The sequence below is a fragment of the Onychostruthus taczanowskii genome, unplaced genomic scaffold (genome assembly GCF_017590055.1).
Source record: "Onychostruthus taczanowskii isolate IOZ18803 unplaced genomic scaffold, ASM1759005v1 scaffold21, whole genome shotgun sequence".
NCBI lineage: Eukaryota > Metazoa > Chordata > Aves > Passeriformes > Passeridae > Onychostruthus > Onychostruthus taczanowskii.
In genome coordinates this window covers 750,717-777,949 of record NW_024499351.1, presented here as the reverse complement: position 1 = coordinate 777,949, position 27,233 = coordinate 750,717, and the positions used below count along the sequence as shown (strand labels likewise).

The 27,233-nt window shown below is 44.9% G+C and overlaps 1 protein-coding gene across 5 annotated transcripts in view; it reads right to left on the bottom strand.

The window, feature by feature from the left end:
• The window catches only part of SHLD1 (shieldin complex subunit 1), a 38,715-nt gene extending 14,280 nt beyond the window's left edge, over positions 1–24,435 (bottom strand). The window contains exons 1-4 of one of the 5 annotated variants that reach the window (XM_041404335.1): positions 24,223–24,435; positions 22,959–23,073; positions 18,163–18,279; positions 16,200–16,366 (exon numbers count right to left, since the gene is read on the bottom strand). In XM_041404335.1, coding sequence (XP_041260269.1) covers positions 16,200–16,359 — 160 coding nt within the window. In that variant the 5' untranslated portion in view covers positions 16,360–16,366; positions 18,163–18,279; positions 22,959–23,073; positions 24,223–24,435. Of the gene's footprint in view, positions 1–16,199; positions 16,367–16,812; positions 17,115–18,162; positions 18,280–18,810; positions 18,976–19,007; positions 19,554–22,958; positions 23,074–24,222 lie in introns of those variants that run through there. The other 4 variants (XM_041404336.1, XM_041404332.1, XM_041404334.1 and 1 more) reach the window with 4 other exon arrangements.
• Positions 24,436–27,233: the final 2,798 nt, after the last annotated feature.

Below are 27,233 nucleotides of genomic sequence, written 5' to 3'. Positions count from 1 at the left end.
GAACTCTTTAGCAAAAACCATCCCAAGGAAAAAAAGCAACTGAAAAGAAATTACATCCTGGCTACAAGTAAATTGTGTTACAGACAGCTAGTTGTCCAACAGGAACACTTTGGACTGTGATACACATCAAAATAAATCTAATTACCCCTAAAAATCAGAGAATCTGTAAGTTTACTTAAAAACCAGGAAATGAGCTTTTAATTGTTTTCACTGCAGACACAAACAAGAGACACTGATTAACTTACTGGGCTCAAGAGAGGTAATTATTTTGCAGCAGATGCATCTGTAAGAGCAATTCTGTGACAGCTCCAGATTTAATCTGTCTTTGTTTTATGAAGACCATCTGCACAAATTACTTTTTCCCTCAGATCTTAGGTTTTGAGGTGAACTCTGCTCAGACAGAATGCAAAAGTCAATTATAGCCCAGTATCAGGCTGATACTGATGCTACAGACACATGCTACAGACTGAGTCTAATGAAAAGCCCCTAGCTGAAAACAGAATTTAATTTCCTTTAAAAAAACCACAAACACTCCCCAGTTTTGTAAAAATATTAAAAATATTATGAAAAAAAGATGAACAGATTACTGAGCACATATGAAAGGGAGAATATTTGAAAAGTTTCTTGCCAGGAAACAAGCTCAGAAGTATTTTAATAAAATACTCTCTTAGAGCTAATGTGCTGTTTCATTCTGCAATATTACCCCCAGAGCAGAACATCTAGGTAACAATATTCTGAAATACTCTAAACCCAAAGACTTGAAAAAGTGTTTAGCAAGAGATGCCAACATCTCCATATTAACTTTCTCAATGCAATTTTTCCAGATCACTGCTGACTAGAGCAAGGCTTCAACTCTTCCAAGCATCCATCCCCACACCCCTCCACCGGCCCTCATCTGCAGGGCATTTAGTGGCTGGAGCTCTGTAGAGATAGAAAAAGTGCCTCAGGATTTATTTATTCAAATTAATCCCCGGAATGAACTATACCCTCCACATCAGGTGGATAGGCCCTGAGCAGTAGGATTTCAGGAGCTGTCCAGAGAGTAAGAAGCCATACAAACTGCAGCTCCTTTGGAGAGCTCTTTGTAACAAGGCATAGCTAAGGTGTATCAGGTGATTTACTGCACTGCCTTTGTCTTAGTTTCTTGCCTTTAAGCAGGACTTGAGGTGCACCAGAACACATCTTGGACAGTGACATGTTTTAAAGACTGCACTGAGCTTTAGGGAATACTCACATGAATATTAATGAGACCAGAGACGTTCACACAAACACTCACAGAGGAAGGACAAGGATGGTTTTGGGTAAAGTGTTATAGAAAAAGAAAAAACCAAGAGTTAAATCAGCATAGTCCCTTCTGTCACTTCATTTGTCACCACAGCAAGAGCAATCAGGGATACTAATACTAGGGTGTGAAAAGCAAAATCCACAGGAACACACTGGTCCCAGAAAAAACTGTTTTCAAATTGGCACTCAACAGTGTTTTGCAAATGGAAAACCCCAGACACATTACCAGATGTAACAGATTCCAAAACAGCAGCAAAGCTTGATTGTTTTCTCATGCAATAATCAAGTGAGGGAACCAGATTGCTGCAGCAAGCCAATAACTTACTGGCTGAGAAAAGCTACAGAGGTCTGTTTGAGAGGTGAGGAGAAAGGGAGGGCCCAGCTATTGCCTGGCAGGGCTTCAAAAAGCTTGGAAGGTTCAAGTAAATGCCTTCACTGAGGCAGCTAAACCAAAGAAAGCCTCCTGTCTTCCCTCAAATTTGACCACCCCACTGTTTTGGGATCACTTGCCTTAATACCTGCTCCAAGATCCCACAAGAACTGAGATGAGCAGGATCTTGTGGCACATAGAATTGCAGTATTTCTAAGGAGGCCAAATTTAGGCCTAGTTCCAATAGTAGAGCCATGAAATGACGTGTTTCTTTTCATGGCTTTGCTGCAAGAGCACCTGGCTCAGTTTGATCCCTACACATTCATTTAGCACCACTTTGGAAAGACGAATTCTGGCTGTAGTCAATAGGTGAGAGACTCCTGGCAGATCCTCTCTGAAGGATTTCCTTCTGAAATCATATTAAGAAGCAGTTAAACTGGTTTGTTTGTTTACTTTACAGGAGGATCAAGAGAGGGGAAACCATCAGTATAACCCCAGAAAGCAGACGCTTCCACACTTCAACACACAGTTGGGCACTGGCATCTAGAAACAGCACAGTGGCTTTGTTCTGTGATAGGGGGAGAAAGATTTTGGCAAACACAGGATTGAACAAAGCAGGTTGTTAGACTGAAGTATTTAAACCAGCCACATGCACTTTTTAAAGACAAATTATTGCCTGAAAGATACCACTAGGTTTTATACCCATTCATTCTAACTCTTCAGCAGCTGTAGAGACAGCAGTCAGTTAATCCATAATCAAAGGTTCACCTACAAATATTTTATTGCCAGATATTGCTAATAAAAGAGAAGTCCTGAAGAATTTACATGATTGACTATTTTGTGCAGTGTGTGTGAATAGCACAGGCAAACCCAGCATTTTGTTTTCTGCATGAAGAATCTCATCTGCCAACAACACACCATCACCCTCTTTCACCACACGGTCTAACTCACTCTGGTAGGTTTGCAGCTCACACTTGATAATTATGGAGCATGATGCTTTAATTCTGAATATCACATCCAACTATCAACCTCATTTTTGCTTTAATCCTCTGTAAAAGAATGATTCTTCAAAATCAAAAGAATCCCAGCTAGAGTTACATCAGAAATAAACCACTGTCTCCATTAACTGGCAGCAGGTTGTTGAAAGCTAATAGTAATAGGCGATTTCTTAACAACACAAATGTATTTCCATTCATATTCCAAGATTTCTGGGCTTAAGAATCCTAATATTTCCTTCCATTCAATCCAACCCAGGCATGAAAGTCACTGGCACAAGCTCAGTGTCTCAGCCACTGGCGCTAACTTCCTTCTGGAATGCTGTCACAGGCTCTGCAGATGATTCACACACACACAGACACTAGTGGGCAAGTGCCGCATACAAAATAATAATTAGCAGCTGTAACAAACATCCTACCACAAAGCACTGGTGCAGCACAAAATGGATCTTCTCAAGTTATTTTATTTTGCAGCTTCTGCTGCTTTCTTTACATTTTAATTGAGACTGCATCAGGAGAAAAATTAACCTAGAAATAACCTCATTAGACATCTAGAGAAGCAGCAATGTAGAACAATGTTAAATTCAGTTGGGATTGCAGACGGTAGCTCTGTAAATCAGATTCTGCTTCAATTCAGCTCTTCAGCAGAATGCTCATCCTTTCAAGAAATTGCTACTGAATGGCACGACATCATGAAACAGATCCCACCTGTGCTGCACCATGACCAGGAGTAGAGATGATACATTTTTTTGCAATCTTAGTAGACAATAACTGCTTAAATAATTGAATTAAAAATAAGTTTGTATTATGAACAGTACAGAAGGACTCGGGCTAGGCTTTGGGTCAGCATATTAAGGATGAATATTCCTTAGGTCTGTACAAGTTACTGTAGTTTTGGTTTATCTATCTCTGGGTTATTCATTAATAAAGTAAAACACCACTGTAAAATTTACACATACACAAATACAACCTACATTGCGGACCCCAAAAAAACTTTTGCCCTCCTTCAACTCTGCCTTGCTTGCTTCTCTAGTCCAACAATCCCCTTCTGCTCCTGATTCTGAGCATGTTATCCAAGGATTTATTTTCAAGTAACAGTGCTTAAGAGGTACAGTCTAGTGAAGGCAAAAGTTGTACCTATGACAGTATTGGTATCAGCTTTGCCACCTGCAGAACAGGAATACTCTTTTCTGAAGGGGAAAGGAAGGAGGTAGCAGGCAGGATTAGATCAGCTTCTAGTCTGGTATGTCCCCTCCATTTGTGGTCTGTTCTAGGTGGCAACCTCGTGGTGGGGATATGTGGGTGTGACCTGACACTTTAAATTAGACGGAGGTCAATAAAAGCCTTGAAACACCATCAGATGCATTCAACAGCTCAGCAACATTGTATCAGCAAGAACTACTGACTGAGCTTGCTCTTATTACCCAAATCACTGCATAGTCCCTTTCTTTCTCTGCTGAACTCTTTACCTCAATGATTTCCTGTTGCACTGAGTTTTAAAATCTAATTACCTGCTGTTTAAGAAGTGACTGATTTTGATTCTACTGCCTTTTCTTTTTGTCCAACAGACACAGAACCAACACTCAGATTCCTCCTGAGATCATTACTGGTTTAAATTCAATTTTAAAAATAGAAAAAAATAAAATGTATGCATCATTGAGACAGAAATACACGTATAAAAACAGATCACTATGAGAAAGTGGTCTGTTCAAAGCCTCCATTCATCTAGAAGACATTATAGTATACTTGTCTAAGTATGCTTAGTATTTCTGGTTGGTTTTGTCTCCTATTTGCAGATTAAGAAACTAAAAAACCCAACAAACTAACAAAAAAACCCATCAACCACAAAAAACAAACACACAAAACCCCAAAACTATTCGTGTTGGGCACTGCAGCCTGCACAAAGCTGGGACCTCCTTTAGTACTGACATGCATAATTTCATTACTTAGAGCTGTATAAAGCAGTCTGTAGGCACTTACGGAAGGTAGGAATGCAAAGGGTTTACCTTCTTCACAACCCCAAATAACTTTTGGAGTAAGATAACCTCTTTGACAGGCAGTGCTACATTTATAAAACACAGTGAACTTGCAAAACTCAAGCCCTTCCTTGCTTCCACCTGTACCCAGAGTAAACACAGAGCATAGCCAGAAATCCCTGGGCAGGCTGAAAAGAACAGCAAGCAGCACACAGCACAAAATATTGTCATTTGCTTGCCAGTGCTTATTGCAGCAATAAATAACCAGCTGCCTGCCACCCTTCACAGAGAAACCCTTAGCATGGAGGCTTGCTGGAAAGGCAGCAGCACTGCTCATCCTGACAGCATCCCATCTGTCTGGGAGGAGATTTCACAGGCACAGAGATGTCCATGTCTATGAGGCCCAGCTACTATGGAATCTACAGCACACAACACAAAGAAGGGAGGGCAGTGGCGTGGGGGGTTGTTAAACTCATGAAATGAAGGAAGAAATCAGATGCAGGAGGGCTCCAGGACAAACCTTCATGTACTGCAACCCACACTGATGCTGAATCACTGGGCTGTGTTGTTTTGTTTCAAAAAATATTGTGGATGATGATGTGTGCTGTATTTTATACTTGCAGTCTGCTACTAAGGGGCCATGACTCACTATTTTTTATGTTGCAGCCTCATCAGTTGCACACCAGTGAGCTCAGTGAAGTAAACCAGAGAAAGAGAAGAAAAATGAGGCCTGAATTAAGACAGGGATCTAATTTAAATTCAGTGCCAGATGCCCCAGAGGTAAGTGGTGGTAAGAGTCTGAGCTGTGAAGCTTTAGGAATACTTCAACTGGGCTCAATCCATGTGATGTGGCACAAGCCAGATGTTACAGAGGGGAAGCCAGGAAACATTGAGAGCAGCACATGAATGTAAAGGCAGGGACCAAATAACTGCACACAAATCCAGGGAAAATGGACCACAATGACGCCCACAATCCTGGCTTTGATCCAAGCCACGTCACTGCAGAGAGAAAGGCCCTGCAGCCAGAAGAGGGTAATGGCAGGCAGCACTGCTACATCCTACATCCTCAACCCAGCTATGGAGCATCCCCTGCAGCACTCCAGGCACTGCATCCACCCTGAGCTCTGCTCAGCACATGGAACAGAGGCATCCTGCCCACAGCCTCCTGCTCAGCTCACTCAAACCTGCCATGGCAAAATTGGGTAGGAACAATCTGCATCCTTTCACAGCAGCAAGTCTGCCCTCTACACTAAGCAGCATCCTGGGAGCACAGCTTCTCATTTAAACAACATCAGTATAATTTTTTTTGTTCTCCTCCCTGCCACTAGGCACAGAGGATTCCCTGAAACGTGTTTTTCTGTTGCCAGTTCACAGCAGCTCCTAAAGAAGGTTCAAATTCAGGGAATAAATCCAGAGGCAATAAGGGACCACAGCAATCAGGGCAGATGTATCTTGTTTTCTGTTGTTGCATTTTAACAACTGCCAGTGCAGGGCCTTTTGGGTCCAATAAACTCCAGATGATTTTTCTACCACACAGTCACAGGCTACATCTGAAAAAACATCTGAATAACTGAGAGCTAAACGTAAGGAAAGCTTTCCAGTGAATACAAAAAAGTCAGACCATGCATATTTGATCACTGGTGCCCAAAATTGGGGTCCACCAAGGTGGTGAAAGGACAGGTGAATCTGATAAATTACAAGACAAACCCCCTACACTTAGAATCAGACCAGGGGAAAAAAACAAAAGTAGAAATCTTACTAATAGAGTTAACAAAACAAGAGGTTTTAAAGAGACTTGAGGAGTGATATTTCTTATTTATGCACTGTGTATAAGCAGGACATCACATTGCCCTCTAAATCACAAACACCACTCACAACTGGACTGGAGGTGAGATGTCACAAAGCATGTGAACAAATGTGTGAAGCTCAGAGTTTATTGGAAGCTGTGTAACATCATTTACCTGGGCTCTCTGCCTCAAGTGCAGCTGCATTCCAGGCCAATGCAACTGTTCTTCTGCTCCCCAAGTACTGATGCTAACGTGGGTGACCCCACAGCACTGTGTACCAAAGAAATAATCCAGAGAGCTGGCACAGGCTGGCCTCAACATGGCATTCCAAGGCAATTTGCCCTTTTCTTCTGCCCTAGCCTGACATACCCCATTATTTAAATTGCTATTTTTAAGGCACTTTCACAGATATTTACCACCCACAGCTAAGTGATGGAGCTGAGACACCAAGACAGGTTCTGCAGACAGCAGGGAAGGACAATGCTGGTTTTACACAACGATGCTGGCACAGGCATTCCACGTTTTGCCACTTGCTGGCTGCTCAGCACTAACACCCAATGATCTTGGGTCATTCTTGCATCACCTGCACTACAACAAAACCGTAATACCGAGCTGCAAAAAGCAACTCTATTATACAAGAAAGGAGCCAACATCTTGGGAGCCCCACACAAAATTTAACATTGATAGAAAGATGCCATGAACACATGTCCACGTAACAGAAACAGCTACAGCCCTTTGCAGCTTTCCATAATTATTTCAATTAGTAAGGATTCATGGCATGTACTTTCCTTTCTCCCAAGGAAAAAATAAAGCATTCTGTGGAGGTGTTTCAGCAGTACAGAAGTTCTTGCCCTCCAAAGTAAACAGAACAATTCATGTACACATGAGAATGTTTCACAACGGCTATTACTGCATTATTGGAGCACTTTGTTAGAAAAATCACTACCCTGGCTTACAGGCCTCAGGATTTGCTTTGCAGCTTCTCTTCTCCAGCTGTTAAGGAAAATTGGAACTTTCACTGAAATTGTTTCATACAAAATACGCTTCTCTTTCTAAAAGCAGAAAGAAAAATGGGACAAGTCTAAACTGGACACCCTACACGAGGGTCTGCAGGAGCAGTCCAACCCCCCTGTGTTCCAATTCTCCTCTGTGGTCTTTGTCCCTTGTGTAACTCTCAAGTCTGTCAATCTTGTAATGCAAACGTCTTGCGTGGTTTTAAAGCTAAAAACACATCATAAAGGGTTTTTTTTTGGTTGTTTGTTTTTTTTAAAAAAGGAAACAAACCCTTTTTCTTCATGGTACTAAAGTGAACTTCTTTGCCTCCCAACATTTCAAACACTGAGCACTGACTGTTCATAGATAAATTGAAATCTAGTTCATGTTATCCTTGTTTAGACACAAGTGCACACAAATTCACCACTACAGCAGGAAAGCAGGGAACATTCTCCCAGCACTCTGCACACTGCTTGGTGAAATACTTTATGGACACCTGGACCCAACACAACACAAATACACTTATCAATAGTCACTTCTCAATGGTAAGAAGCATCTATGGAAGGGTATCTTGGAATTCAGCATATAAACCATCACCTGCCTGAAAAAGAGGAAATGTATTGAAGTTAACATGACAACCCAAGGTGATGGGTAATGAGCTCACAAACACATGCAAAATATTCTCTGCATCAATGGAGATGTCATTGCTATCCATCCTCCCATACCCTTCCAGCCCCACAGTTACATCAGGGATTGTTCCACGGCTCCTGAGCTTCAAAATAATGACAGAGTTAACGAAAACCTAGTGATTAAACAGAGTAACCCCTTCTGCACAGGATTTCTGATCTCTCCCTCGACCTGAAAGTTTCATTTCCTCTTTCCCTTTGTTGAACCCTGCACTTTCATTCAGCCCATATTCTTTCTATTGGCACTTCAGCACCTTTGCACAGAGCCACAATAATGCTAAAGGGAGCTGAGCTGGGCAGTGAAGCAGATGAGGATCTCTACAAGATCAGCCTGTGCTTCCAAATCTGATTGTGAGAAGGAAATGGCTCAAGGCCAGCACCTGAGCAGAAGCAGGTGATAAAAGCAGTCCCTGGGCAAGATTGCACTGATGAGTCTAAACAAGGCATTTATCTGTTTCAGAAAAGAATGAAACTTGAATTCCCACTACAGCTTTGCACTACAATAACTGTCCCATGGGAATAAAAATCTCTGATCTGCCTGCCTGTAATAAGGCAGACCCTCTGGCTTGCAGCACTCAGTGTATCCCCTGCAGCCATACACAGAAAAATGGAAGAGCACCAAGCCCAGTGTGTGAAACTGCAATCACAGCCATCAGTGCACTATGGAATCATGCTCTTGAGGGACTAACAAGGAATGCTTTCCATTTGCTGGAATGTTGTCCTATGCCATGGCTCCCATGCTGGCCACCCAATGCCACACAGACCTGTTAACACAGTCTTTCCTTGGAAATTCTGGGACCCAGCTAGAGACAATTTACAGGCAAGTATGTTTCAGATAGGAGCTCAGTGTAGTGGAGACAGCCAGCCTGACTGAACCTTTGTTTTACAGGGTGACTATTCAGTTACCACTCTGCTGCCTCCAGCAGCCTCAGCTGAGTGCCAACATCAAGCATGCAGCTGCTCTAGGATTGACCCCCCTCCACTGATTACTTCCAGGGGCAAGGAACAGAGATTATTGCTTTGAAAAGCCTAAGCAGGGCTGCAAAAGCAGCTTCAAGCACAGGAGAAACTTTGCACTAAATATATGGTAAATAAGTATTTGTAGAATGGGGAAGCCCAGGGAAGCATCCATAAAGGAGGAATCCAAGCAAGGAGTAGCTTTTCAGACACATCTGCACTGTATTTTGCAGCTTCACAGAGCCAGTAGCATCTGGCTTCCCAAAGACATTCCCATCCCAGCCTGGTATCAGTCTAGAACTCCTGAGGTCTTCTTTTACTAGCTTGGAAATTGTTCATTGTTCCCATAATCTTTAATGGCATTGTAGTGGTTGCAAATGATGGCTAAATTTGTTTATTATTTCCCTGTAAAACCTGTATTTTAACAGCTTCTGTTCCCAATTATAATTTTCCATCTCAAAGGACTCCACATCTGTACTTCAGAGGATGAAAAATGATTAATAAAGAATTTAACAAACTCTTGTCCTTTCTCGCCCATTGAACAAATTCTTGACATTTATTTACAGGATTTAATTTCTTCTCATTTAAATGATTAATGCTCACAGGTAAGATAAAACAGCACTGGCCTGGTAAGATAAAACAACATTTGCACAAACATGTACAAAGCTGCCTCACAGCTACCTTAGGAACAATTGCCATAATGACATTACTGCAGTCTGAATTGGATTAGGTCACAGCAAAGGACAAACATTGATAGCTCTGACGAGAGAACTAAAAGTCCAGGCTGGAATGACAATTCAGATAAAGGTAAGGAAGAAATGGCCCACTGGGACTCTGACACCTTGGCAGAACAAGGTGACATTAAAGGTCCTAGTCCCACCAGAGGGCAGACAGAGCTCTACACACCTGACAGGTCCCATGGTCTGGCACTGATGGTGTGGTGGTGTGACCCTGGCTGGATGCCCCCGAAGCCACACTTCCCTCCACAACTGGAGAGGCGTGAAGAAATACAGCAAAAGGTTCATGAGTTGAAATAAGGACAGGGAGAGATCAATCACTGAATACCATCGTGGTAGATTCATCTTGGGGAAATTAGATTAATTTATTACCAACGAAAATCAGAGCAGGGTAATAAGAAGCAAAACAAATTCTCCTTCCCAAGAGACAAACTCCCAAGCTCTCCTTCATGCAGAGAAACACAGAAGCTCATCGGACAACTTCAGTGCAGTAGTACAACTCCCTGTCTCTATTACTGAAGTATTTTCTCTGCAGTTGATTTCTAATTATTAATGGTTTAATACAAACTGTTCACTTTCATAGAACACAGAGGTACTCTGAAGCATTAAAGTCTAAAAGGCAAGGCACGTGTCTCAGTTTTTTCCCTGATGTATGCATAGTGCTCTAATTCTCCTCAAAAAGGACCTGTTTTCTTCCTCAGACTGTGAAGAATTAAATACTGCCTTTTTCTGTACTAGGATTTACTTTTGGCTGGATGCTTTATGTGGCACATCCCTGAAAAATTAATTCACACAAGATCTAAGACCTACAGTGACCCAGTGGTTCCCAGTGCTTTCTTTTGTGCGCTGTGCAGTTTCCCTGTATTCCTTTTATGTCAGCTGGCATAAACTCCACCTTGCCTTTTCATCCACCACTCAACACAAGTGGGTCACAAAGAGACGCCTGGAGGGTTCACGACGCCAAACTCACCAGAGCCATGGAGTCACCCACTGAAGAGCCTGCCCATAACTTCAGTGGAGCTGCATGACTTCAAGTCCACTGCCCCACACCATCGATACAAAATTAACATCATTGAAACATTTGCCTTTCTTTTTCCTCTTGATAAGACTTGAGTCTAAGAAAAATCTAGCATTTTGGTCATATTTGAGAATGCACTTGATTAAAAAACATCACTTAAAAAACCCTCTTAAGTTTTAAGCCTGCCAGGCTGGTGAAATCAGAAATGGGTAACATTGAGCACTAGAGGGCAGCAGGAAACAAAACAAAACCGGTAAAATCCACCAGTTCCCAAAACGGGGACTATGTTCTTCATCACGGCCAAGGCAAGCACTGTGCTTAACCAATTTCGAACCAACACATTGGTAAAAAAAAAAAATAAAATTCTATTGTTCTATGGTTAATAATAATTAGCTCTGTTGTTTGGGACCACAGCTCAAACTGAAGTGGATTTGCATGTTAACTATCTGCAGTCCAAGAAAACTCTTCACATCACAAAGCGCCGTGAACACTCCCTTCACCTTCCAAGCAAACCAAATACTAAAATATTCTCCGTGTGATCTATATCTCTTGGGCAAAGGAGACTATCAGAAGTTTCTGTATCTAACATGGAGTGCACTTATGAGCCCTTTCTAGCTCAGCTTTGGCTCAGTCTGAAAGGGATTTAAAACATCACACACGTTTTGGACCTATGAAGTTACACAGACCTCTTGAAGAGACTATATATAGAAGTCTTTAACCAGACAAAAAGCCATTTTGGCAATTTGGCAACTTTTGGCAGCAGTGGCAGCTCAGACAGCCAAGCTGTAATTTCTACACCAAGTAATGAGCATTGAGTTCTGGGCTGAACTGAACCTCCCAGCACCCACCAAGAGCCAGCCCTAAAAGGCTGCTGCTGATGTGACAAAACACACTCTTTTCATTGTCAGCCTCTACATCAACACTTATGAACAACTGCCAGGCAGGAAAAGCAGAGGCCATGCTGGACTTCTTCAAACACAAACCCACTTCTGCAAAACAGATTAAGTAACACCTGACGGGCCAGAGGACATGGTAGAGAGTATTTAAGGTAGAGAGCATTTAAGGACAAGTCAGAACACACACACCAACATCAGCACCACTCCTCAGTTGCTAGTAAAAGACACAGCAACCCACCACAAACTGGACATGTAAATTCACTGGGAACATGTAGCCTTTTTTTTTTCCAGAGGAATCCCAATTGCCTGTAAAACTGACAGCTGTGTTAACAGGTTGAAAATCCCTGCTTTGTTTTAACACAGTTGCTTGGTTGCCTGAAAACCCAGAAAGCAACTGGAACAGTCCAAACCCCATGCCTTTTAACTGGGGTAACCTTGTGACCAGATGTCCCCTTGATCTGAGTGACAAGTTCAGTAGCAGTGCCGTGGCCCAGGCTCACTGATGTGCCTGAAGCCAGAGAGTCTCCAGTGAAATGTTCTGTCCCATTTCCCCCAAGCTCTCACGACTTGTTTCAAATGGACTGTTTTTTGAAGAAAGCCTACAACACCCCACAACTGATCAGAGAGAACCTACAGCCTGGCTACTCACAAGGGAGAAGATTCATAGCCCAACACCACATTTTTCATAAACCACCATCCTGGAAAGGCTGCAATGCCTGTGAAAGCCAGGACACATTGCAGAGCACTGGATCTTGGCTATACCTGTGCTGCTGCCAGGAAGAGGAGCTGTTCCCACTTCATCCACACAAATATTCACATGGCTGCCCAGAAAGCTGGGCCAGCTCCCTGAGCTGACTTCCCACTGTGTACCAGCACTAAGGATCGACCAGGAATAACAAGCAGGGCCAGGGGCAGCCTGGGACTCTCCTTGCACTACAGAGGTCAGGGAAGCCCATGGAAAATAACCAAAGGTAAGCCTGGGCTCAAACTTAAAACAAACTGGAGGAACAAAAGTAGTGCCTTTGGAGAGGAAACTAAAGGTTGAACACCTCTAGCCTCCCAAGATAGCATTAATTAATTTTGCTTTTTTAAAAAAAAGCCAGCCAGCTTTTAGATATTTGCAGGTCCCTTCAAGCCCACGGGAAACTATGTCATCCTCTCTCTCCTAACATCACCCTTCTTTTATTTTCTCTGTTCCTGTGACACACCATTTTCTTCCACTGGGTGACCCTGTCCACCCATCCATTTTAGAACACAGCTTTTCATTAGAGAGAAAAAGCAACGAAGGCAGAGGCTACAGGACAAACAGGGAGACCCATCTGCCCAAGATCACAAGCCCTGGGAAGGGCCATGAAAGGAGATGGGCCTGAGCTTTGCCCATGCTTCAGACAGGCAGTCTCCCAGGCATGATTCCACAGCTGAACTCTCAAAGGCTGCTTCCAAATTTAGGAGAATTTTTCCAGGGCTGCACTGGCAAATCCAGTTCTGCCTGACCACAGAGCCCAGAACCCTGTGCTCTACCAATTTGTAGATTATTCCTGTTGATTATTCTCTAACACTTCCTTAGGTTGCAATTTTTCCAGGTAAATAGTATTTTTCCACTGTCCCTGGTACTCTCTGGTTCAGTGCCCTGATTTAAGGCTTTCCCACACACACTTGAGTGCTGCCTGCCAAGTAAGAACTTTTGCTGGCAACTTTTGTTAATCCAGAGGAAGTGGTAAGGTCTTTCTGGTGTATTGAGCAACTGAGTGGTGCAGATCAAAAAAATTATAAACAATTAAATTTTTAAAAAATTATCTTCCAGTATGGGATTAAAAAAGATGAGGAAAACTGAAGAGTTTACTGATCCCATTTAGTTTTCTATCACCACTTTGACACTTGAACTCACTATGACAATAAGCTAAAGGTATGAATGCGTGTTGCAAGAGCAGAACCCTCACTTCCACACTAATCATAACACCACTAATTTATAAACCATTTAAGAGATTTAGTAATACTGCTACAGGACTACTGTTTTCTTGCCTGGGGATGCCTGCTTTCAGAAGGCCCTGTATTCATGGCTAATGAGTACTATCTTCTGCTATTAGAAGTGATGGAGCCTCTCCAGACTAATAAAACCTGTTACTGGTGCCTCAGACAGTAGGAATACCCCATGACCATTTCCACCTCCTGAGGCATGGATGGTGTGGTACTTCAGTCAGTCTCAGTCCAGTTCATGTGGCACTTTGCAGAAAACACAGCCTGTCCTGTCAGTCTGTTTCATTCCTAAGGAAGCTGCCGCATTCCCAGAGACCTATGGGACTTTTGGAAATGCTTTTGAATCACTGAGGAAGATGCTCATCCATCCTGTCCAAGTCCCAGTCTGTTGGTCATACTGTGGGGGTGCAACCCACAGCCACTCCCACTCTTCTCACACGGTGCCACAGCAGCAGTTCTCAATGCCTCCTGACAAAACAAAGGAGCTTCCTTTCCCAGGATACATTTGACAGAACTTGCTTTTCCTAGAATATCTGACATGAGCAGACTGTTTCTAAAGCCATCTTCCTGTCTCTTCTGCCAAACTCAATGGGCTGGAATGCTGAAGTTGCATCAAAAGATAGAGTTTAAGTGGGTATGTATATTGGTTTGATGCCTTGTGAGGAGAAAAGAACCAAGATAGTCAGAGCATTAATTGGTTATCCTGTGACACTGGGATTATTTCACTCTAGGAGCACAGGGAGCATCCCACAGTTATTAAGTGGTTTCAGTTGTGAGCAGTCTCTACAAAAAGCAATGAAGGGGAGAGTTCATGGGCCTCATCTGCCCTCCTCAGCACACCTGGAACCCACACGGATGCCAGGGGGTGTTGGGGACAGCCAGCAGGCAGGATGTGGCCTCTCAGCATACCTTGGTGTTGAGCTTCAGCTGCCTGCTCCTCACAGGCCCCACAAACACTCCTCAGCACTGTCATTTCCGCATATGTTGCTCCCACTAAGCCTCAGACATTCCTGGGACTGCCAAGTGGTCATGCAGTTATTCCATGTGTCCCATTCAACACAGCAATCAAGGCCAGTTGCCCTGAGCCACACTAAATGGTGTTTGCGTAACACATCCCAAGAACTACCTCACAGCTCCCAGGATTGCTTCATACCTTCCACACAGGGCTTGTGAAACCTGAGCAGACAAATGCCTTCCAGCCTGTCTCACTATCAGAGCAGCTTCTCCATCCTCCTCTCCCATGACAGTGGAAAAGGCTGGCTCAGGACATTTCCTGCAGTGCTGGTCACTATGCTTAGACACAAAAATAAAGCAAAACCTCAAACCAGACATGCTATTGCTCTAGCACAACGTGGATCATGGAACATGATACGTGTTGTGGTTTAAAGCAGAGGTTAACAGCAGAAGATTCCCATCATTATTAACATAAGACATGTGACTTCCTGGTCTGTGTGAAAAACCAGAGCAAGGCTTGGTCTCTACTGTTGCCAGATTCCATTACAGTTCTGGATGTCTCACAGCTAGAGCTGAAAGCAACTGCACAGGCAACCAGTCACCATCAGCTGAGAGAGATCAGTTAGTAGGTCCCACTGCTTACCAGTCTAGCAGGAAAACAGTGACATTCCCACTGCAAGAAATTCACCAGTTGAATTTCAGGTTAATTTCTTGGAAGCAGGCCACAGAAAACCACTTTAGAGTAAGAAAAGCACTTTTACACTACTTAGGATTCTGAAGCAACCAGAAATGTTGTCAGTGACATTTCACCCACTCAAGTGTCTTGACAAATCCTCTCCACACATTATTTGTTGACCAGAACTTATTCTTCCCCTGAATATTAGACACAATCACTAGAACCTTCATTCCAGCCAGCATGCATACATGGCAAGAAGTGCCACTGGGCCAGCACATTTTGATCTCACATTTCTTGCCAGCTGTCCCTTATCTTTTCAGATATATAATTTATACCATTATTTCTAAGAATCTGGAGAAGTGGCTGACCTAAAATGCTACTTCTGCAGAAGCCACTTCTCTTTCAAGTGAGGAGTTGAACTGAAGCAGTCCCCACCACACTAATGTCATTAGCACAAGCAAAGACTCAGTTATTATTATTATTATTATAGTAATGGGGTAAAGAGACCACATCCTGAGTGTGTGATGAGCACATGAAAAACACAGGGAAAAGTTTAAAAACTCTTCCTACTGACTATGGTTATTTGTGACAGTGTTTACTCCTGATGTTTTAAGGACATATTAGCTGTCCTTCTGAGAACACATTAACCATGAAGAGTATTGCAGAACATCAGCAGCTGACAGCATCCTCTGAGCTCCTCTCTTGTGTCCCACCAACTCACAGTTCCCACTGTATGTGTCCATCTGGAGCAGACTGCAGTTCTGGTAAAAGCGTGCTTTATGACAGGCGGGTGCACCAGTATCAGACTGCAGTGACTCAGTCAAGCAACACACTGCCTACAGAGATGAAGCACTGGCTAAAGAAAGAGCATGTGGAGAAGCAGAAGCTGTTACCTGTGGGTGGAGAGGGAAAAACATCCCCAGAAGGATAAAGCTCCTGGCTGTTTTCAGAGCTGTGTGGAGGCAGAAAGTGCTCTGCTAGGTCACAAACAGAGGGAAGGTCCAATATGCTGCTCTCTGAGGTGTGACTCGGTGACGTCTCCTTTTCTTCCATGGTCCCGCTGCAGACAGAAATGAGACTCAGCTGGGTTTTTGGAGCATGAGAATCTAAGCAGAAGTCAACACAAATAATCCGGCATTTCTGTACTGCTTTATGAGATGACAGGAGCTGTTCTAGTATAATCACAACTCAATTAAGAAAATAAAAACAAATTTAAAGATGTAAAGAAGAAACAACAGCAAGCCCCACGGATAACAGCCCTCAGCCTTAAGCAGGATAAGCAGGAGACCACAATAAATCTGGCTTTCTTAGAGGCTTCCCAGAAGTACAGCCTCAGGCCCCAAAACTAGGAAGCCGTGGAGCATACTCCCTTCAGGGTACCCTCTGTGTGCCACTTAAAAGGAAACACGTTCTACAGGGTCCCTTTCCACAGATGCTGCTACAAGTCTCAGGTTAAACCCATCCCTCCTGGCTTATGTTCACTGTCAGAAAGAAAAAGCATCTTACAACTTGGTAGCCTCAATCTCACAGGGATGGCAAAGACTTCCTGGCGTGGAGACAGCAGGGCAGCTGTGTTATATAATCTGTGCTCAGCATTTTGGAAAGCTTTGGTTGAAGCATCCCCTCATCCCAACACCTTTTTATCAAGCTTCTTCAACCAGTCCACCACCACAGAGGGAAAGAACACACAGCAAGACAGGGCTGGTGCCACCAGCTCCACACCAAGAGTTATGGTGAATGGGCAGCTCCTTTGGAGGATGGATCTAAAGTGTTCCAGTCCAGCAGCTCCAAGCACAGTCACAGAGCATCTGGGGCAGAAGAGCAGTGAAGTAAGTAAAACTTGGTGGGGGTAAGAGTGACATGACAGAGGATCCAGATCTGGTGGTCAGGCAATGGCCTGTGGCCCTGCAGGCTTACATTTATCTTCTTTTCTATAAATTAAGACAACAAATTCTTGTTTTGGGGGTATTATCAGTAAAGAATGTGACAGCCACAGTGGGAAAGGAAATCCCCAGAATGCATTAGTGGCAGATTTAAAAAAAAATAACATAATTCCTTAGGTGCTTCTGTGCTGAGTAAACTTTTATCTAAGATACACCTCTGACCTTTGCAAAATGCTGGCCAACTCACTAATGAAGAGAGTGGAGATGATGGCTGTAATACCAGAGAAGAACAGGTGCCTTGCCTTGGAGGAAAAAGGTCTGTGCACTCACAGAAACAGGAATTCCAGGAAAAAGGCAGTGGAAGGTTAAAAACAAAACAAAGTACACAACCATCTTCCCCAACAGAAGGAAACTTCTCCTCTACTGATTTTCAGGCACCAAAATATAAATGATCTGTACAGAAGGAATACAGAGAAGGGAAAACTTTCCTCAAATATTGTGTTTATGTTTTGTGCTACTTTAAAGAAGAATGGTATTTTAAAGAACTAAACTACCTATACCCTTCACTGGTCTGGAAAATCCCCAAAAACACACACCACAAGCACAATGGATTCTATCCCTCCAAGGGCAAATGGCAAATTACAGCAATAGGAGCTGTTGGTGTGATACCACAGCAGCTTAAGGCTGTCACTGATGGCAGCTGCAGTGGCCCTGGATGTCTCTGCCAGCTGCCTGTGCTGCTCCCCTTCTTTGTCTTGCCACAACAGGACTAACAACATGTGCAACCATGTTTTGATCAGGCTTAGATAAAACAAACCAGCTTTAAAACAAACTGTTTTCCTCTGGATTAGCTCCCTGTAGTCCTACCCCCAAAGCTGACAGTGAGACCACAACTCATGGTGTTTGTGAGGAAAGGCTCAGCCCTGGGCCTTCAGACAATTGAAAGAGACTCCCTATTTCCTCTGTGCCATACCTGGTAAGAGAGAGCACTGATGTGCAAACAGTCCCTTTGGACAAAGCCCAGGAGTAAAGTCTCTTGCTGCTTCAGGATTCCCTTATTCTTCCTTCATGGTTTGTCAGCCCCAGACTGCTGGAATGAAACAAACAGGTCAGTCAGATGCTTTGGGCCAGCTGATCTGGCAGAGGGACAGGGTGACCTTTCAAAGTGCATATGCTAGCCAATGCCAACAGCCAGTCATCACATATGCCACTGTTTGTTGGGTCTGGTACAGAGGAAAAGTTTCTTCTAGGAATCAGAAAGAGCACATCTAGCTATGCCCTTGAACATTTTGACTGCAGTGGAGACCTCCACTGGAATGGTACATCCAGAAAGGGACTCGTACATCCTAGAAGTAAAGGCAAGATTTACCTTACAAGAAGCTGCCAGATGGGCTGACAAAACCCATGTTCAAAACCCATCAACCAGAGAAGCAAGTAATAGCTGGCAACCTTCCCTCCCTCCTGTGGAAAGCAGCTATTTCCCCAACAGGTTTATCTAGGGGTGTCTTGAAGTCAACAACCTTTTCTGTCAAACCTAAACCAGGAAAGATGTTTTAAGAGGGCGACAAAACCCACCCAACACAGGCTCACAAAATGCAGATCCTGTTTTCTTTGCCATTACCTCGATAATTCTCAGTGAGCTACCAGGACAGGCATACTTTCAGGCAGAAACGGGATGTTTTTCTGGGCTACCTTCACCTGGTGGCACTGCACAGCTACCAGGAACGTCCCAAAGGCCTGTCCCGCACAGGCTTGCCTGGCTGGCAGCATTGCTGCAGAATGTGATGGATACAGGAGGATGTGAAGCACCGGCCTTACCAGCTGCCCTGCTCAGCAGGTGAGGGGGGTTCTCCTCCTCCCGGCCTCGTTTCTTTCCCCTTTTCCTTCAGGCAATATTCACGCGTTATTTCACAAACCACTCCCTTGGCAGTGAAGCGCACCAGGAGTGACACAGGGCATGGTGCGAGCCAGGAGAATGGCGTGGGCCATAGCCGGAGCACTCCGCGGCCTGGCCATGGCTGCTGCGCCACTCCCTCGCCACCTTCTGAGGGGAAATGCCACCGCAGCAGCCCAAGAGCAGCCAGAGCTCGGGGGAGGAGGGAGCGGAAACACGGGGAAAGTCAAAAGCGCGGCACGGCTGCCCCGGGCCGGGCCGCACTCGCACAGCCGCGCCTCGGGCCCTCCACGCTGCTGCCGGGCCAGCGAGGGCTCTCCTGCCCCGAGGCCGCCGGAGGGTGAGGGGAAGAGGGCAGAAGCCTCACGGCTGGGGGCAGGCGTGACCGGAGGGCCCCGAGCACGGCGTCGCTGGTCGAGAAGGGCCAGCGCTGAAAGGGAGCCGGGCAGCGGCGGCAGCGGCACTCCCCGAGCCCAGAGCGGCTGCGCAGGCCCCGGCCCGCCCCCGCGGGGCTGCGGGTGGGAAGGGGGCGGGTGGATTTCAAAATGTTCCAAGCCAGCATTTCCTCGCAAGGCGTTTAGCTCGGGTTTATCTCTCTGGATTCAGAGGGGAGGGGTTTTGGCGAGGTTAGGCAATGGCGCTGTCCCGTGCCTGGCGCCCCGGGTGCTGTCTCGGGCCGCTCACCGCCGCCCTGCAAAGCTGCAGCCTGGCCAGGCCCTGAGCAGCGCGGGGCTGCAGGGTGCAAACACCATAGCGCGGCCTGGGAAAAAACCAACACAATTCCACGCGGAACATAAGCTGCCAGCCTTCCTCCGAGGGCCTGCGGAGCTCATGGAGGAGATGTGCACCGAGGCCGTCCGTGTGCTCCCACCAGGAGTTTCGGCAGGCGGCGGAGCGGAAGGTTCGCAAACCCCGCTGAACCGCGGGATACAAAGCACGCTCAGTTTGGGGCATCCCATCGCTTCGGCACCGGGCGCGATCGGTGTGTGCTGCCACAGCCACAACAGGCGTGGTGACAAGGACATCCCGAGTCTCTTTATCAGGGAGTGTCGCGGACAAGCGCTGGATATTTCTCCAGCACAGAGAACGCAGTGCAGCGCACAGCCAGACACCCCGGGGCGGAGGTCAAGGATCCGCCCTGTCACCGTCTGGGCAGGCATCGGGACGAGAGCTGCCGGCCGGCCTGCCGGGAAGAAATGCTGCCAGGGGAGAGCTGCCTGGGCTCTGTGGCACGCCTGCTGTGAGAGAGGCTGGGAAGGAGCTGGGAGTTTTTTCCAAGAGCCTTTGGACATCAGAGTTACTGAGGGCAAACTGATGTGTTTAGGAGGAAATCACCAAAAGGAGGGAAATCAGTTTGAAGTCCTGTGACTACCAAGAGGGTTTTGTTTTTCTTGTAGGTTTGAGCTGGAAAAGGTCTCCACAGGGGGAGCTTTTGGATCTGTGTTTCAGGCGCAGCAGTGACTCTGCCTCGCCCTTACAGTGTCTCAAGCCAGGCCTGGGCATTTGGGGTCACAGCCCAAGTGGAGATGCAAGCCTAGCTACACCCTGAGCTGTAGCTAACCCTGGGCTCTGCTCTAGTGCTAGGCTACCTCTTGCCAGTCGTCTGTGTGCCCAAGAACTACCCCTCCCTCTCTGGGGGCATTCTGTGACCTGGAAGGCAGCACCCCAGCCCTTCATTTCCTTGCAGGGATTGGAGCTGAGCTGTGGAATTCAAAACACCAGCAGATCTGCTTTATGTAGCTCTGGGAGCACATGCAATATTACAGCATCCAAAAAACAGCCATCTCTGTGATTTCACCCCACTGGATCATGCCAGGTCTCTGCCACTAGAAAAGCTCTGGCAGTGGGAAGCACCACTGGCTCCTGGAAAAGCAAGGAGCTCCAGCAAACAGAACTGCCAAGGAAGCTGTAGTACTCATTAACAAACATACACAGCTTACCAGTTTCTATTTGTCATACTGGGTGGGTAGCCAAATCTTTGAACTTCATTTCTCTCCTCTCCCTCTCCAGAATGAGGAGCTCCTGCAGTGCTGGCACCGCCACCATTGTAGTCTACACATTGTAATCTTTATTCCTTATGAACTGCATTATCAGCAAAAAGATTAAGTTTGCCTGTAGTATTTAGGGCAAGTCTCTAAGTGTGTACTACGCTCCCCTTTATCAGCGTCTTGTTGTTAGCACACGATAAAACTCTACCGGCAGTCATGTCTGAAGCTCGTTAAAATAGAAGGTACGTGAGAGCCAGGAAACTCAGAATTAAACCCCACACTTGACATTTACCAAAGATCAGACTACTGAGAGTCAATTGGGGAAAAGGAAATGCGTTTTCTGACTATTGCAGCTCTGTCACAATGAGATTTTTCAGTGCTGACAGTCTCAGGGCCAGATGGTACAAGCTGTACAGATCCATATCATTGAAGATAATGTGTACCTGCCAACTTACCATCTTAAATACTTAATACATAACATGAAGAAAAAGAGCCTGTCTTCACAAACAGCAAAACTTGCACATTCATGTCTTTTCGGTTCTTTCCCACTCTCACACCACAGGGGAGCCTGCCTACTTCCTTCTTTCTTACACAACAGCTTGAAGTTAATTTAGTATCTCAAAGCAGAGGAAGAGCTGAATTAATAGAAGCTAATCCGGGAAGTAGGCTGAAGGGATGCTAAGGAGATGTGAACAAGATTGATCCTTACACAGTTGAATTTACAAAGATTATTCTGTTGATTAAGAGAAATTATTTAACCAAAGTTTGTAGCCTATACTTGAGTGTTTTGGGTTCACTCCTCACCATGAACTAGTCCTTTGTTCTCAGAACTAAAAGCAAGAAAAAATACCAGTATATTTAAATTTGTTAATTGCATGCATTTTCCTTCTCAGCTCAAGACACTGTTACTAAAACAGATGGAGTATCAGGTTCCATCCCAGTTTCCATTCCGGAGCTTTCCCCAAGCACAGCAGACAGTGTTTTAGTGGCCTTTGCTCTGAAAAATCCTGTTGTGGTTACCCCAGGAATGAGTGTTTATAGGCTTCAGGCCAGTGTCAGTGAGAAACAGCTCTTCAAACCCACGAGATGAGAAAAAGCTACTGGCAGCTCATCTCCATCCAAACCAGTGAAGCTTGCTGACAACACTGCAAGCAGCAAAAAGCAGAGGAAGGCTGTAAGAAAAGCTTTTTCACCAGTCCACTGTCCCATAAAATGTAAGACACCTGGCATTCTCAAGTCACTTTTTGCATGTGACTTGAGAATGACCATTAGGCTGTAAGAAAAGCTTTTTCACCAGTCCACTGTCCCATAAAATGTAAGACACCTGGAATTCTCAAGTCACTTTTTGCATGACCATCATTCCTTCACCTAGAGCCATGTCCTTTGTGTGCACAGTACAGCATTGAGAGTGCAGCTCAGCTGCACATTAACAGCTCTATTATCCATCCTGATTCCTACCAAGGCCACACCAGGGTTAGCATACTTCTGGGAATATACTTCCTTACCTCGAAAAAAAAATAGGTTGGTTACCCTAAAACTCATTGATTTCTCTATATGTGTTACTTGATCAGATGAAGAGTATTACAGTCCCTCCAAATTTGCTAAAGTTTTCAGGCCCACATAAAAAGACGTGTGTTTCATGTTCTGCCACATCAAAGGCAATCACTCAAAGCAACAGACCTCCTTCTGAAGGGTCAGTTCCACTTAAACTGAAGTACCCCTCCTGGTCATTACTGTCTCCAAGCTGTGGTAACTGCAGGGCTAATGCCTTTCAGTTTCCACTGAGCTGTCACAGAGAACTGTGATTGTTGACTCAGGTTCCTGGTTAACTCTATGGTTAACATGTAAGCTATTTTACCTGTCTTTCTAATTTTTAAGCTACTTTACCTGTCTTTCTCACCCACAGTCAAGCAGGCATTTCCCAAGTTGCTCCAACCTCAGAAACTCTGTTCTGGTAACTTCTCTTCAAGACAGGTGAAGTTCATAAGCAGCAAGCAGTCATCTGCATTACAAAAAGTGGGTCAGCCAGGCAATCAAAAACATTCTTGGCCTTCTCTTCCCTGGCCATAGGACAAATAATGCTTTTTGTTTCCTCCTTCAGTAACAAGAGGTTTAAGCCTTTTGCATGCTGCAGTCAACACCCTGGGGTACAGGAAGTTTCAAAGACCAAATGTTATTTTCTGCTGTACCACATGCCAGTAAATTGACTTTTATTTATTTTTCTTTTTTTTTTTTTATGAATCCCTTGTTGTGGTTGTGACCTGCTTTTTCTGGTATCTGACTTTTTAAGATGTCACTTCTAAACTAAACGTGAAATCATGGTAGCCAGTTTATGTATAAATACTATGTCTTAGAATTCTGTGATTCCAGGAGAAAATGGTTTTCTCTTCAAAAAGTAGTTTACTGTGGCAAAGGTTTGACAAGGTGAATGTTGGGGATCTTTCAGTACAAGCAGGAACAGGAATTTTTTTCCATACATTTCTGTGCCAAACCTCACCTCTCTCCTTTGAGATCCCCTGCTAGAATGGGTGCAGAACCATACCTTCCAGTGCTCTGATTGATAACACCTCCCTCGTTTTTGGGTTACCTCCTTGGCATCTGCTGCTGCTTGAACCCACTTTTAATGACAGCCTTTTAGGACCTAACACTATTATTCTTGTTCTGTACAAGATTTTAGATCTGTGGATGCTGATGTAAGGCTCTGTGGGGCCTCATTTCCTCTCTTCTGCATCACAATTGACTAAAATAAAACAAAAGCATTATGTGACTCAGGAGTAGGCGTGAAGCACACTGTAACTTATCTCTCATGATGCTTAAGAGCACAAGTTGGGTCTCCCTTAACTAGCATCCTGTTTCCTTCTCCCAGACTTCTCCTCTTGCACTGCATTCCTGTTTAAATCCCCACACCCACACCCTTGCATTCCTGCTGCCCAGGAGTTCTGTTCATCCCAAACTGCCTGGCTGTGACACTGCTGCTGCCCATGGCAATGCATGTAAAGCAGAGACATTTGGAGTTCCTAAACTGGTGTCTCAGTCTCCCTTTGGGGCAGAATCACCCTTTAACCCTTGGGTTATCCTCTGCTGTTTATCCCCTTGCACTCTTGAAGCGAGTGATCGACAGTCTCTTCAGCTTCTTAGTCACTGTACACACCAGCCAGCAACAGGACTCCTTTATTTCTGGCAGGGAGCATGTGTCTGAGTTTCCAGTTCTTGTATTCCTGGGATCTGGATGGAAATTGTTACAGCTGGACCTTCATCCGTCTATACACACATAAATACCCATCAGGGATATGTCATGTTCTCCTGCTGTTGAGCCTTCAGGGAATTTCTGAAAAATCCTTCCAGTTTCACTTGAAGTAAACAGACACAGGAGAACTGTCACAGTCTGGCTGCTTGCCTGGATCTTCCAGCTCCTGATATAGCATGGAGGTACAACAAGAAGTGTCAATTGCAGTAATTATGCACTTCTCTCCACTGGAAGACCTCCTGTGTGTAGGAGCTGAGCTCACTTCCTTGACTTTCTACACTGCTAGGGTGTCTCCCCTGTCCAGGAGCAGGTTTTTGTTACCAGCAGCACACCAGCTGGTGAGCTCTGACCTCATTACCTAACAATCTGTTAGACTGGATCCAAGAGTTCAGAAGTAACCTGAGATAAGAATGTCCACATTGACCCTGTTTTTCCTAGAAGCCAGAACAAAGTAGAGTCATGTCTGTCATCTAAAGGGCTGGTATTCTGCAGATGGGTGATGATGAACAGTGAAACTGAAGGGCAGAGATTGTAGAGTGCCCAGGGAAATCACCCTCTGCTCTTGCACAGCTCAGCAGTATTGATTCAGGGAACTTCTGAGTAGTTTTTGCAGTTGTGAGCACATAATTTTACACTCATTGAATTTCCACTCATAGGACATAGACTTGACAATGGCTTTGGTGTTAATTTCACCCATCAGTTCTAGGAGAGCATCTTTATAACTGAAAAGGGAGGCTCCATTCTGATGCCACTCAACATTTCTTGATTTCAGTCTTATTACCTGTCCCATATATTGTGGTGAGGTACGTTGGGGGTTTTGGGGTTTTTTTGGAGTAGTTACACATTTTCCTATAATTTCTGGATAAAGTCTGGCTCTCTGTGAGGTTTGTTCAAGGTGTGTCTACCTCTAACCCCTGCCTTCTGTGTGAGTCACAGCTAAAGGACTAAAGCCCACCAAAAGTCGGGCTTGTGTCAGTGCTCCTCCATGGGAGGGACTTTGCTGAGCTGTAACTCTGCAGAGACACACTGCTCATGGAAAGTGGAGAGATTATGCTCAGAGAGATGTTGGCTTCCAGATATTCTCCAGAAATCCACCTGGGCAGGGCAGGGCAGAGCACAGCTGGGCACGGCAGGGCAGGGCAGGACATGGCAAGACAGGGCTTTTTCCTGAGCTGTGAAATGCTCACAAAGTCCTGCTGGTTTCTCTGGAGGGCCTGGCAGTAATACCAGAACAAAAAGAAGCTTCTCGTTACTGCTTGGGGCTATCAGCAGTGAGAGAGTCGGTTTGGGCTTTCCTTTTCTGAGCTGTCAGCAGAGTAAAAGCACAATGGAAATTGTCCCCCAGGCTGGAGATCAAGAAGGAGGCAAAGCCAAACTTGGCAGAGTGTAGTACTAATGCATAGTACTACATGAGCCTTGGCAGAGTGTAGTACTAATGCATAAACTGATCTTCCCCTCAGCCTGGTCAGCCTTCAACTGGACGTTGAGTGTCCACATGATCTGCCCTGATCCAGTGTCACCAACACTGAGAACATGTTGTTATATAATGAATCTATGTGAGCACCACAGAAGGAACAGCAAACAGCAAAATTCTGGCCTCCCACTTCACTCTTCACAGCTCCTAAAGCCCCCACTCCTACTGGAAGGTTAAACCAACAATGTTTTTTGTTTAAAAAGATTGTAGCCTTGTTGCTGGCTTTTGGCCGTTGTTGCTGGTGTTCTTCTAGTTGAATTTATTCACGACCTCCCACAGTTATGGAGAGTCCATCCTTTAGGAGCAGGAAGAGCCATGCAGCTTCCAGGGCTGGCACTGCTGCAACTCACACTGCTTCTCCGTTCCCAGTGCTCACACATCTCAGGAGAAGGAAAACAGAAGCCTTGGGTTTGCACTGAGGCAGGAGAACCCCAGGAGACCTCTGCCCTGCTGGAGCACCATTCCATGCACTGTGTTCCTGAGTCAGCTAAAGCCAGCCTTGAATTCCCTGGATGAAAACATCAGACAAAGACTGCCTTAAGCCCTGGAGTGAGCAGAAACAGAAGAGACCCAGCCTCTGGCCTAAGGCTTATTTACTGTCTAAAGGCAAAGACACTTCACAGAAGAGAGCTGTTCTTAGTCTCCAATGTAAGCTCCTTAACTGCTCTTCTCGAGTGTTCCCTCCCTAATCTTTTATTTTTAGATTAGCTATTTTTAAGAGATTGCTTACTGCCTACTTAGAGGTTTTTGATGCTCACATTTCTCATTACTGAATGCTGTTTTATTTGCAGTTACATCACACCAATTATTTATCTACTGGCTGGATCACAGAATTTGACCTTGGCAGGCATGGGAACAGAGACCTCTAATTAAAAAACCCAAGTTACTAAAAGAAAAAAAAAAGAAAATAAAAATCAAAGCTGCAATGACTCAGTCACTGGTTCACATTACACTGAGAATACAGCACATTCTCAGGGTGGAGACCTCTTTTCCAAGGGTTATGCAATCTGCAAGTCCTGACCTCTCAGCACTTTTCAAACCAGGATGTAATACATAGAATTTAGCAATGTATTTCAGGGCTATTACACTGACGGATATTCCTTTTGTATTTTCAATTGTGACTTCAAACTTTCAACTTTTCCCCCTAAAATGCAGAGGAGGGGAGAGCAGAGAGAACCCTGATTCCCTTAGAAAAAAAACCCCTGAATTTGCTGATGGACATCTACCAACTGCAATGACCTAGACAAGCATCCTCAGCTCCCAGTGCCAACATCACACAAGCCACTTAAATGACTTTCCTTCCTGTCACCACTGCCATTCCCATTGCTCCCAGCTCAGGTGGATGGCCCTACAAGACATTGCAAGGAGCTCCCTGGCTCCACACAGCCCTGCCTCTGCATGGACATCTCTTGTGCAACCTGGTCAAGCTCATGCAGCAAAG